Here is a 13133-nt window from a genome sequence, read left to right on the forward strand (position 1 = left end):
TGGCTCAAATGTGTATTCTTGTGGCTGAATGGCTTAAACCAGTGGAAAAGCATAAAGGGACCGTACTGACCTGAATGGGAAGAAGAGCAGGGAGATAAAAACATGCAGGAAGCCGACTGGTGTGCTGTGTTTATGGAAATTGAATGTGCTGGGGTTTTTATCATATTAAAATCATGCTGATTTCTGATGACTGCAGTGAAACTTCTTCAGAACTGAACTTTTACTGAAGGGTGGAAAAATACCAGTTTGCTAATTTATTGATAGATACCTATCACTGAAATTATGCCTGTGTATATGTGTTTCTGTGTATGTTTGTGTGTGTATATATATATATATGTATGTATGTAATATTATTTTGCAGCTTCTGATCTTCAGTTCCACTCGTGTGTCATGGATGAAACTGCTTTGTCCCTTGGAACAATAGATGTTTCCTATTTGTCCACCTCAGCAGAGTGCAGTATCAGTAGATGTAAGCATTCCAGTGAAGAATGGGTAGGTAAAAATTGTGTTACTGACCATATTTATCTTATTTTTTCTTCAAGTCAAAGGTTGGACTCCTTTTTTTTTTAATTATTATTATTATAAAGATATGGCATCAGCGCTCTCATGCGTGATACAGTTTGGTTTTAGTTTAACTTGAAGTGTAAGGAAGAACCAACAGTTCACTGCTGTGCCAAAGACTAATGTTGCTAGAAAAAAAACCCACCCTATCAAACCCTATTGGTAGTCTCACAGTGTTCTGGTGTGATGTTACTAATAATTTTTATATAGCAGTAGACATGCAGAATCCCACTCTGGAGTAGACTGAGGTCAAACAGTCAAATAGGAAGCTCATTGCTGTTCTGAAGGATGTAGTTGGAAATGCGCAAGTGAAAAGGAGCATGAGGCTAGAGATGCATGGTAGCCATGACAGCTGGAGCGATTCATACAATACAGGATGCAGAGAAAATTTGGTGGTTATAAATAAGGAGCCTATTAAAAGTCTGTGTCCTCTGTTGAGTGCGTCTTGGCATTTGGAGGATATGAAGGGGGCAGTGAGCAAAGAGGGCTGGGTGGAGCAAAAAGAGCCACATGGGGACCAGGCTGGTATGAGTTGGCTTAGAAGGGTAGGCCATGAGGAATTGGACATGGCTCTGGAGAGGAGGAGTTTGAACTTGATACAGAAAAAGAGTTGCAGACATGGTCAGGGTTGAGGGAAAGGACAAGTGTCTTGGCAGATGGGTTTTTTGTCTAGGTAGATGTAGGATACGTTGGACAGCAGGCTGCAGTACCAAGAGATCTGTGAGAGAGTGGGACAAAGGCAAGCGAGACAAAAAAGTCAGGAAGGAGGTTTTGTAAGAAAGTGGTGGTGAGTTCATTTAGGGCTTGGAGGCAAGCAGAAGGAAGACAGTATTGTTACAAAGTTGGTTAATTTTGGAGTTGGCATAATAGAAGGTGATAGGGAAAGGATTGGGCCAGGCTTATCATCTTGATGCTTGTTCATTTCAGGTGGAAGACTTAGCCTTGGAATAATTGCCAGTTCATACTGCTGGCCAAATGTGATGTATGCACATTTTAGTTTTTAGTCATCTTCAGTGTTGCTTATGACTTTCTGGTTGTTTCTCACTGGGCTGGCTTTGTAGCTGGGTATGTGATGATGCGTATTTGCGTTTTCTAAACCCTGTGCTGGTTTAATGTATTGGTTCTACCCTGCCTCTCTTCCACTCAAATGTGTATTTTAAACACACTTCAGTTTATCTTGCCATTGTTTTGATTTTGTTTTGTTTTGTTTCTGTAACTTCCCTTTTAATAAAAACTTAGAATATATGGTTCAGAAAAGGTCAATCCAGTGCTCATTCTCAGGCAAGCAGTTATTCAGTAGGGTTTAATGCGAACAGTCAGTGTCTCTGTAAAAATTGTAGTTAAGTATATTTTTATTATGTCCTAACGTACAGAATATGTTCTGTGAATGCAGTTACTTTGGGTTTTTTGGTTCTGTGATCTTCAAAAAGCTTAACATTGGAGAAGGCACAGTGGTTCCTTTTTCATATTACATCGCATGAAACTGCTGAAAAAGAGCCTACAGAGTCAACAGAGTTAATATTTTGTGTACATTCAGTCTTGCAATTTTACAGGATGATGTCCAGTTAAAGTTTAAAATAAATTACTCATATTACAAGCAGCCTTATGTTATTGAGAGTCTAGTTAACTGTTAATTCCTTCTACTTTTCTCAGCTGCTAGTTTCCTTGCTGTTTCTTAATTATTTAGTTAATAATATTAGTTATTACTTATTTTAAAATTCTGTGTGTCAGCAAATGCTGCAGTGCTTAAAGATTTTGCTTTCACATAAAACACTGATTTTGCTTTTATTTTTTAAAATCACATCATCTGGAGAGAATATAATTTATTTTAGGAAAAATCTTGGAAAAAATTGTGCTAGTTTTACATAATTTGTTGGGGGGTCATTTTTTTGGTGGTGTGTCTGGCAACTCTTACTTGAAGTTTTCACATACCCAGTAAAACATATATTTCCGGATATTTACACAGTGGTCTTTTGTTCCGCAGGGAGAGTGTAACTCTAGGCCCACTCTCTTCAGATCCGCCACTTTAAAATGGAAAGAGACTCTGTTGAGCAGAAAAAGGCCATTTGTGGGACGATGTTGTTACGTATGCACTCCCCAGAGCCGGGTAAGAAGATTACGGACTGGATTATGTTTGACAATAACGCATAGTTGCAGTGTAATGAAGTTTCGGTAGTTTTCTTACTTTCAGAATTAAGGTCACAATGTTCTTACTTCATAAAGGAATATAGGTTTTTCTCCTTTGTGGTTATATTTTCTTTACCATGGAATTAATGGATGACACAGACGTGTTGTGATGCTTTGTCTTCCTGCTTTTCAGAGCAGACTTATTCCTTGCACAAAACTCTCCAGCTCGTCAGAATTAGCACTAAGAAATTGTATAGAAAAAATTATTTGCTCTACTGGATTAATACTGGGAATTTGGTGCCTATGAAAGTGTTAAGGCTTAGTTTTAGGTCACTTAATTGCCTACCTGCAGAATAAGTACAGTTTTGAAAGTAAGCAATATACTTCCCTTCAAACCTGAAGAGATCTATCCTGTGCTTGAGAAGGCAGGTTGGTTTTCTATACCTGGCTGATTCCTGGCTTCTCTGCCCATCCTGGAAACCAGGAGTGCCAGTTAGGATAGTGGGGATATTTTTCTGCTGGGAACAGTGTCAAGATGGTGGCTTTATATAGGGGCTGCACACGCTAATTTACCCTGTGAACTTTATTGAAATGCATTGGGCAGGCTTTCTGTAAGCTGAAGATGCAAAATGCTGATAAATGGCATAATATAGTTGGCAACCAGTTCATCGTGTAATTTGGTTGTGTGTACACCAAGGGCACTCACACCTGCACTGAGGTCTATAATTGGCTGGACTAGAGTGAAAATTTGCTTGTTTCTTTGACCAAGGAAAAGTTGTTATTTCACTCTCTTCCTATGCCAAAATAGAAATTTGTAGTAATGACATATGAACATGGGATAGAAATCCAAATGTGCTGTGAAGGCTATGTATGATATGGGCATAGTGACAAGTGATTAGATAAACTGAGACTACTTCTAGCAGACACGTAAGTGATTTGACTTTTAAAAAAGTATGTAGGAATCCTCAACTTAGGTCTTTATACATTTAGTAATTAGTCTGTTAGTAATTAGGCTGTTCCTCTCAAGTTGGGAATTACACTTTAGGAAGAAAAATCTTGTTCTGTATTTTGTCTATTTAATAAGGAACTAATTACCTGTCCTGAGATCCCACTTAGGAAAGGGGCATGACCTGATTAAGCCCTTTATTGCCTTCTGCCACAAAGAGAAAATACTGTCCTTGCAGCAGATAATAAAAAAACAGATCCTCTCATTAGAATCTAGATATTTCACTTTTTTTGAGCTGCTTTGTTAATCCTCTTAAAGAAAGGAGATGGATGAGTGAGATAGATTTCCTTAAGCATGTTGGCCAAACTAACACCTTGCTGGTGCAGGGAGTGGGAAGTCTGGCTTCTCCCTCTTCTGTTCCTTCCTGCTCTCCTGGGGGCTGATCAAGTTCACTAACCAAGCAGAAAACTACCTGCTTTATTTATTTAGTCTGTCTGTCTTGGTTTTCTGCCTTGCCTGAATGAAGTTGGCTCGTTAAGGGGTGTGATGAATGCTAGAGGTGGTGTAAGTTAGGAGGTGGGGGATAGTGTTCAGTGGCAAAAGGTAGGATGTGGTGGTGGGAGCTGGCGGAAGGCAAGGAGATGCTGTATCAGCACACATGGTCTCACAGAACCACATCTTGACATAAGATCGGGGAAGGGTTAAATAAGGAAAAGCTAATGTGTGACATTACACCAGGAGGATGTATTTCACAGAGCGAGGGTATAATGTAACAGAGCACTGGAGCAGGCTTGGGCGTTCAGTGGTACTGAACTTTGTTGCAAATTTTTTGGTAGACTAAGAACAGATCATTTCGCTTCACTTTGCCAGAACATTTCATCTAGCTTTAAGATCCACAAAAAATTACCAGTCAATAGTCAAAGAAATTAGTATTACCTTGAATTTTCCTTGTAAGAGCCCAGGGCAACAATTTGCTGATTGTATGTACTACACAGTTATGCTTTAACGTGGGGCAAAAGACTGTGCTCCCACTGTAGCATGTAATTTCTACCTGATTTGCAAATGACATAGGACACTCATGTATTTTAATTTGTGGCAAATGGTGTGTCCTAAACAAAATACAAACAAATGAGACTTTTACCTGACTCCCACTGCAAAATTGGTAGTGAGGCTGTTCTGCAGTTGCACTGTTGCTGGTAACCATCTTTCTCCTTCAGTGTCCTGTTTTTGTCTTCCTTGACATGCACAGTCCCAGTGGTTTTAGATGTAATTCACTGTTGGCCTGGTACCAGTTTTATAATTAAATATTATTTGAGCAGAAAGAAACTAGCCTCTCGGTCAAGGTACTGACTTGCAATATGGAAGATTAAAGTTTAGGTCTTTCTGCCAGGGCATATTTGTTTATCCAAAGTGGAACTGCTCCCAAACTCATCCCAGAACAGTTAATAGCCTGGCATGTAGAACCTGTACCGGGGATGTAGAAGACTGCACTGAGTTTGTTGTTCTGGCAGAGCAGGCATGTGGCGGTTTGCCACCTAACCATGGGTGGATATCCTGACCCTTGGGCTGCCATGACGCGATGCCTGATCTGCTGGCAAACTGGATGTCACACACTGAGCATCGAAAAGCTCATGATTGTACTAATGCTGAATGTGGCTTAGAAATGTTCTGTCTCAAAGATGAGGTCTGTGTTACGACAAGTCCTGATTTATATTACGTAAGAATATAATAAAATATTCTGACTTGAAGGATACAACCAATACGACCATTTCTGTATGCAGTAAAGCCTAGAGAATACTTTGAAAGTTGGGAATAGTGGCTTTCTGAATTTCATTTTAATTTCAGAACAGTTTGTGTGTACTTTATAAGCAAGTTTAGCACTTCTCTGCTTGGCTTTTGTTTATAAAAGAGGTGAAAAGCATTGCATTATCTTAAATGTTATGATGAATGTAAAGACACAAGTATTCTTATGTAATGAAATGGTCCACCAATCTCTTTTTTTTCTTTTTTTTTTTTTTTCCCTTGGTTTCACAGGATAACTTCTTCAATGCTAGTATTCCTTCTTTGGGTCTACGTAATGTCATATATATCAATGAAACACATACGAGGTAATGTAGCAAGTCTTTCTTTTGCTTTTAAAATTCATTGTGTTCTGATTTTAGAACAGGGAAATCTGTAGGATAGTTCAGACTGAATGAATTATATTGCTGTCCTAAAATGCAGGAATTGATACTGACTTCAGGAAAGTCATGTACTTGTTAAATCTGGTTGTGTGTATTTGGGAGCTGGGCAAAGTCCTTTGGGGTTATAGACAAGGAGTATAAGGGTCAAACCTGTTTCACAAAAAACAGAGCGTGTTTAAATCCTTTCTCCTTTAGTGCAAATGGCAGCATTGGTAGCATAATACTGAGAGGAGCTGTTTTATTCCCGTGCTTAAAAATTCCTTTGGGCTGCATTTTAATTTACTGAGCAGATCCAGCTAACAATTTAGGCGTTGACTGTTATCACTAATGACAATTAAATCTGAACATGTCTCGCTAGACTGTCTCCTCTGCCTCAGTGGCAGAGTGCAGCTCCTGAAGGATGGTGTATATGACCTAAAAATGATGCTGTATCTGCGCTATTGGAAATATATCTTGTGTTCTGTGATGAAGACACTGGCAGCACACAAAAATGTTTATACTGTTCTTTGGAAAATTAATAATGCTTGCTAAGGTTTTTACAGTAATCATTAGCATAAGCAGATCCTGCAGTGTTTGTCGAAGAGTCAGAGCAAACAAAGAGAGGCCAGCAGCCTGAAAGAAATGAGCCAAAGTGTCTGCGTAGAAGAAAGGCAACATTGTGCTGTACTTGAGGGAGAGGAAGCTAATGTTAGAGTCTGTTCTTTCTTCAGTTTGAATTAATGATGTTTTTTAAGAGTGGCGCTTGTAGTTTAGAATACAGAAAAATAACAAATAGGGTTTAATTTTAACTTTTTTTTTTATTAGTTTCAAAAGTCTAATCCTTGAATGATTTTGAATGGTCAGAGTTCCTTAAATTAGAAATGTAAGGGCAATGAAATATGGGTTAATTAATTATTCTGAAATAAAATGCCTTTAGCTCAGAATGTCATTATGGTCTGAAAATTGACAGTTTTAATGGAGTTCTGAGGTCCCGTGGGGTTACATAGTCATGCTTTCTTGGCCTTAGAAGCAAGAGGGATTGCTTCGGTTGTTAGTGTACTGTACCTGTATTGAGACATTACCACAGCCTTTTTCTGAGGTGTGAATATGTCAGTTTTTTAGAATATATCTTGACTGGGTCTATTCCGTGTGGGTTTTGTCTTCTATCATTGCTACATGATTACAAAACAGATTTTTCTGATTATACTACGTTGTGTCTAAGATGTAAAATGAATGTAGAAGCCTTTATACTTTGACAGATCCCTGCAATAGCTGTATGTTATTGTGATGATAGGTTCCTAGTTACCAAAATTGTCAGAAAGAAGCCTATCTCCTTAACTTTGCTTTTTAGAAAAAGCAGTAAGGCCCTCAAACTCCAGTGAGAAGGGGAAAATGGAAAAGCAGTTAAAACAGAGTCACCAGTCTACTTCCCTGACAGCATGAATAGCAAAATTCATTGTCTTTAGAGAGAGTCTGAATATTCGTATAACCGTTAAGTGTCAGACTGTGCCGATGGCTTGTGCACACGCACTCATCTTAATTATAGTGCGAGTGGCCTGTGCATTCAGGTGGTTTGGCCTTTTACAGTGTAAAAGTTCTTCTCATCATTCCTAGCTGGTTTTAACACATGTATAAGTTTACTGAAACGTGGTGGGGAGGTTTAACAGTGAAGATCAGTAACTCGGGTGACAACAAAGGAGTGAGACCTTGGCAGCACTCCAGCGTGGAAACCAACAGCAGTATTGCCACCCATGGTTTGTTTTGGGACACTGGCTGGAGCATCAGCGATGCATTGCACCAGCAGTGCTCAGGACAGGGTTTTTGCGTAATACTGAGTGCTCCCAACTTAGGAATGGCCAGAGCTTAATTTCTTCTTCCAGCTGTTAATTTTGCCTCATCACATCAGCTCTGCTGCTTGCAGGTCCCAGCTCTGTTTGGTTTGTGGAGTGACCCGCATGAATGGTGGCTTGTCCAGTCCTGGCCTGGTGAGGGAACTGTGGGAAGAGAAAATAGTAACGAGCATTCCCTGCTGGGGACTGGATTTTATCCCTTCCCATGTGGCATGCATCTTCTGTGATGTTAGGAAAACTGTTCAAAACAACATTTTCACAGGTGATTGCTGCTTACATACATGATCTAGAGAGTAGAGGGCAGGGTTAATTTAAAAGGCAGAGGCTGGCTACATGAGCTAAGTTGCCTTACTTAAAGAATGGTAGAGAGGTTTACGGATCATTTAGTTGTTCTATTTCTGTTAAAACTTTGCAAGGAGAAGATGCATAGGAGGCACATTGGTTGGGGCATTTAAAAACACTGGAAAGAAAAAAAAGATTACCAAAAAATTGGTTTTAGAGTTGGTGGCTAATGCAGATGTATTTTCAGAAGTGCCTGTGAGAGTTCTCCCTGTGCATACAATGTCAGCAACTTTCCCAGGAGGGCTCAGTGTTTCTTGAAGAAGTTGACAAACCTCTTAGCTGGGCATTTACATTCCTTGGTGGAAAGTCACCGAATCGGAAATGGGCACTACATCTTCTTTTGTCCTCGCTGAGCTGGGGGGTTGGTTCCAGCAGACAGACAAATGTATATGCTGGTTTGTAGCTACTTTCCTGTGATACTATGGATGTTTTAAGGCCAGTATCACCCTGAATTGAAGTAATGCCGACCTCAGTTGTCTCAGATATTTTATGCTATGGATCAGTTATTTCATCTGTAACATTAACATATTGACAATTTACCAGAAGATACAGAAGCTTTTAGGCAGCCCTTCATAAAACCATACTTACTTTTGCTTCTTAGTTGTATTTTTTTAATTTTTTTTTTTCAGTGAAATTTTAAGGGTCACACTCAAATACCCTTCATATTTTTGTAGGTACAGAGGGTGGCTTGCAAGACGCCTTTGTTATGTCCTTTTTGTGCAAGAGAGGGATGTTCATAAGGGTATGTTTGCCAAGAATCTGACAGAAAATGTGCTGAATAACAGCAGGTAAGATAATGCAGAATAAACTATTTTTTGTATGACTGATACATTATAATATGATTTAAGAATTTGGAAACAGCAGGTTTTGAAAATCGGACTATTTAAAATATTAGAAGATACAGTATCTTCAGTACAGCCCTTCAGGACTGTAGCTTGCAATTTCTGTTTGAATAATAAAACAGGGGAGATGAAGAATTACGTATCTCCAAATGAATGATTCATAGTGGGTGGATAGCAGACAATACACAGAAAAATAAATTGCTACATGGGAACTCTTCAAATGTTTGTTTATCTAATTCATGTAAATTATTACCACTAAAGTCATACCGCAGTCATCAGAAATTGTCAGTGTTTCAGAAATAATAGGAAAACAGCATTTCAGAGTACCCTGAGTGTACACCAAGAGCATGAGGCAAAACTGGAAAAAGGTTATAGAAGCAAACACCCAGCCTTTATTTTGTGGAGCTTGTTTTCTGTTTCATATACTGCATTTTAAATGACACGTTGAGCCCTGATTAGCTGTTAAGGTGTCAATTTCCCCTGGACACAAAGAAATTCAACCGCATGTCCAGTCATTGAGTGTAGTTTTGTCAGAGCCCACACACTACCTACATTAACATTCCTAAGTCTCCTGAATTTTTAATGTTCAAGACCTACCTGAAGATGATGGTGTTCCTTTTGAAAAGTAAAGCAGACCTTGTTGTGCCACAGTTCTGGTGTGTTAAACCACTTAATCTCTCTTAGATGTGTTTTAAATGGGGAAAATAGCCCTTATAAAGTTTAGTAACACTTTGTAAAACTGAGAATTCAAGGGGAAAGATACTGTAGAAGTGCAAAATAGCAACTGCATAAATCTGCCTAATGAGGTAAGTGAAATTGCTGTGTCAGGAAAAAGAAAATATTAATCAAGAGGAGATTTCAACTGTTCTTTTAACCTTATTAACCAGTTCTGAAAATCAGCAGTCACTTAATATCAGTACCTGTGAACTGCATACATACTGTTTTATATGGTCAACTTTGAGCGCATTCACCCATCATCCACCTATTTAAACAGAGCTTAGAAAACTACTGAATTAAATTTAATGCATTTGAAGTACACAATGCTTAAGTGTGCATGTTCTTTTATGTCTGCAAGTTACTCCTGTGGTAATATACAGCTCATTCCCAGCAGTTGTTATCTGTGTCTTGAACTCTTCTGTTGCGGGACTGTCTCATAAGTTTTACTTTTTAATGTCAGAGTCCAGAAGGCCATTGTAGATGAAGCTTCTGAACCAAGTGCTCCAGGTAGTTTTGCTCAGACAGATCCTAAAGCTATCAACAAAGTGAAGAAAAAAGCTAGGAAAATTCTCCAGGAAATGGTAGCAAATGTGTCACCTGCTTTAATCAGGTAAGAAAAATTGCTCGTCAGTTTTGTCAGTGGGTAGAAGGATGGCCAAGCTCTCTCTGTATTATACCAGCAGAGCTTGTAACACATTATTCATACATAATAATTATTCCAAAAACCAATACATTATTCATAAAAATCTCTGTTCTAATGTTAACTAATGAAATGGTAGTTATTCTTTGTTTTCAGATGCAGCAGAAACCCTCTGCCTTTTCAAGGGATAAAAAAAGACTTTTTTTTCTTTTCTCCTGAAACTAGGCTTGATGCTGGTGCTTAGACCAATATTAGTATTCTTTGTTGTTTCAGGCTGATACGAGTGAGAGCAGCTAGCTGCAGCATCTTAGAGTGTGAAAGATCTTTTCTCCAGTAGCGCACTGAATATTGTAACCTGTAGTTATAAACATTTCAGAGGGAGTCTTACCTTAGATAAAGATAAATCTTTAAATCTTCTACTGTGGTGTGTACCTTTACTACTAAGGATGAATTTGGCTCTGACATTCCTAGTCCCCTTCACTGACTTCTGTGATGCAAACCTTATATTTATAACTATATTAAATTCTCCCACAAGACCAGATACATGCTGTCACCTAACATGTCACCTAACTAGCTTAGTTACTATAATTGAGCATAGGACCTCCATTAACTTGCCCCATATGTAAAGTAGTCTCTACCCTTTGAACAGCCTTCACTGAGCTTGACAACAACAAGTTTTGTGTCGTAATTGCAGGAGGCTGAAATGTGATTACTAACCGTGGCTTAGCTGATAGGCAAAATCTTTTTAAACAATTGGATTTTATAGTAATTTTGCTTGAATATAAAGTAATCAGATTTTATAGCTTTGCCTTTAGTCATATAGAAACAATATAAAATGGAGGCAGCAATGAATAAAACTTTTTGAGTTGTGTTTGTTCTTCCTTCAGGTTGACTGGCTGGGTGTTACTGAAGTTGTTTAACAGCTTTTTCTGGAATATTCAGATCCACAGAGGTCAAATAGAAATGGTCAAAGCAGCGACAGAGGTAAGGGAGGGTGGGAAAGAATCTAGTAAGGCAGATTTCTCATGTAGCTCCTATTAATGTTTACAGCACTTTCACTTTTTAGGAGAGTTCTGCTAAGTCTGTGTGATACCAGATTGTAGATAGCTCTGTCTCGCATCTGTGAAATAGTGTTTTTAATATAATGCTCTTTGAGTTGTGTAACCTAAAGTACTATATGAACTCTGGTTTCATCTTTGTTTCAGGATGAAATTTTAACTATCAGGCTGAACGATTATCTCAGATAACCTGCATCCAGCAGTATTTCTTTTTTTGTGCTGAGGCAGCCAGTAATAAATTAATAGGTCTATTTAGGATTTTTCACTCTTACCTTAATTTGGAATAAAAATCTTGAAGAAATAAACTTTTCTTATGTCTTAATAGCAGTCTGTTCCCAGTCCTTTGATATTTATTGAAATTGATCAAAATAACTCATTAATTCCACCATTTTCTTTACACTCAAAGGAATTGATTCTTTTTACAGGATTTGCCGTAGAAAGATGGGTTAGATAAACAAACAAACAAAAAGGTTCCTACTATTTTCTGTTATCGTTTGATTACAGTGTCTGGAAACCCCACTATTCATAGATCCTTGCTGATACCTAATAAAAAGAAGTAGCAGTACTTGGGTGACACTGATGATTTGGCCACATTCCTTTAATGGTTTGATTGTTGTTTCAATACTGTGAGTCTGAAGAAACTGGGAATATTAAACATTGTTTCTTGTAATGCATAAAACTAAAAACTGCAGTCCATGAAAATTAAGAAGTACAGTTGACTAAAATGTTGTTCTTGTCACAGCTGAATGAAAACAAGCAGTAAACAAACTGAATGATGGTAACCGGAAAATACCATCAGTTCTGAAAATATGATGCTAGTAATGTCAATGATGGATTTTATAAAAGGAGTAATATTCCACAATTCTTATCGTCTCCTCTCTTTTTTTTTTTTTTCTCCCTCCTTCTCTCTCCACCATAGATGAATTTACCTCTTATCTTCTTGCCTGTTCACAAATCCCACATTGACTACCTGCTCCTTACATTCATTCTTTTCTGCCATAACATCAAAGCACCCTACATTGCTGCAGGGAACAATCTCAACATCCCCATCTTCAGGTAATAACTTCTCATTTGAAAAAGACTGAGGTGGGGGGGATCTTCAGGTGACCTATTGCGCGATATATTTTACGTACAAGTATAAGATAATCTGAGTATTATTGGGCCATCATGTAGGACTTCCTTGGTTCCTATTACATGCTCAGAGAGAGAGCATAACAAAACCCTTCAGAGAAATTCTGTCACAACCAAAGCAGGGTAAGGAAGGATATTCCCTTCTTCTAGGAGTCTCAAAGTGTGTAGGTAACTAAGGAAAGATAAGTATGGGAAAAAGTTTTGTGAATGGATGGCTCTTCTTCATGAAGTTTAATGAGCTGGCTAATAGGCAGCAACAGTACTGAGTGAATAATACTTTCAGGGAAAGTACGGCAGTTTGGTCTGTTTGAATTATATTTCTGGTGGCTGAAGAACGCAAGGTCTTTTAGGTAGTATTTTGCCAGTGAGACAGAATTCAGGGAGAACTGATTTCTGAAAAGCCATTGAATATTGCAGGAAATGATGAGGACAGAAGGGGGATACCTTGACTTAGAGGGTGTTTTGTACCAGCAGGTGCTGGTCTGTGATGATCCCAGTAAGCAAGGCATTCAGACTCTATAAAGTATCAAAGAAAATGCTATTTATTAGGGCTAGTAGTATAAAGAGAGACAAGCATAGGTAATCCAACATCCCTTTAGATGTTGGGAACTCAAGAGTTGTGCAGCGTCCAGCAGGCCTCCGATGCACATGCAGCAGGCCGTGCAGACGCTGCCCACGGAAAGGGTTACCCCATTTTGGTCATTTGAGCTAGTACAGGATTTTCTTGCAAGAAAACAACTCTATTTGTTCTCATGGG

At 38.5% G+C, this 13133-nt stretch overlaps 1 protein-coding gene across 1 annotated transcript in view; it reads left to right on the forward strand.

Annotated features, from left to right (window-relative positions):
• Positions 1-390: 390 nt before the first annotated feature.
• GPAM (glycerol-3-phosphate acyltransferase, mitochondrial) overlaps positions 391-13133 on the forward strand; it is a 28933-nt gene continuing 16190 nt past the window's right edge. Inside the window, exons 1-7 of the mRNA XM_010296171.1 lie at positions 391-492; positions 2546-2668; positions 5669-5742; positions 8663-8776; positions 10008-10157; positions 11075-11171; positions 12165-12301. Of these exons, the coding sequence (XP_010294473.1) occupies positions 391-492; positions 2546-2668; positions 5669-5742; positions 8663-8776; positions 10008-10157; positions 11075-11171; positions 12165-12301 (797 nt within the window). The remainder of the gene's footprint in view (positions 493-2545; positions 2669-5668; positions 5743-8662; positions 8777-10007; positions 10158-11074; positions 11172-12164; positions 12302-13133) is intronic.

Source organism: Phaethon lepturus, unplaced genomic scaffold, assembly GCF_000687285.1.
Source record: "Phaethon lepturus isolate BGI_N335 unplaced genomic scaffold, ASM68728v1 scaffold4351, whole genome shotgun sequence".
NCBI lineage: Eukaryota > Metazoa > Chordata > Aves > Phaethontiformes > Phaethontidae > Phaethon > Phaethon lepturus.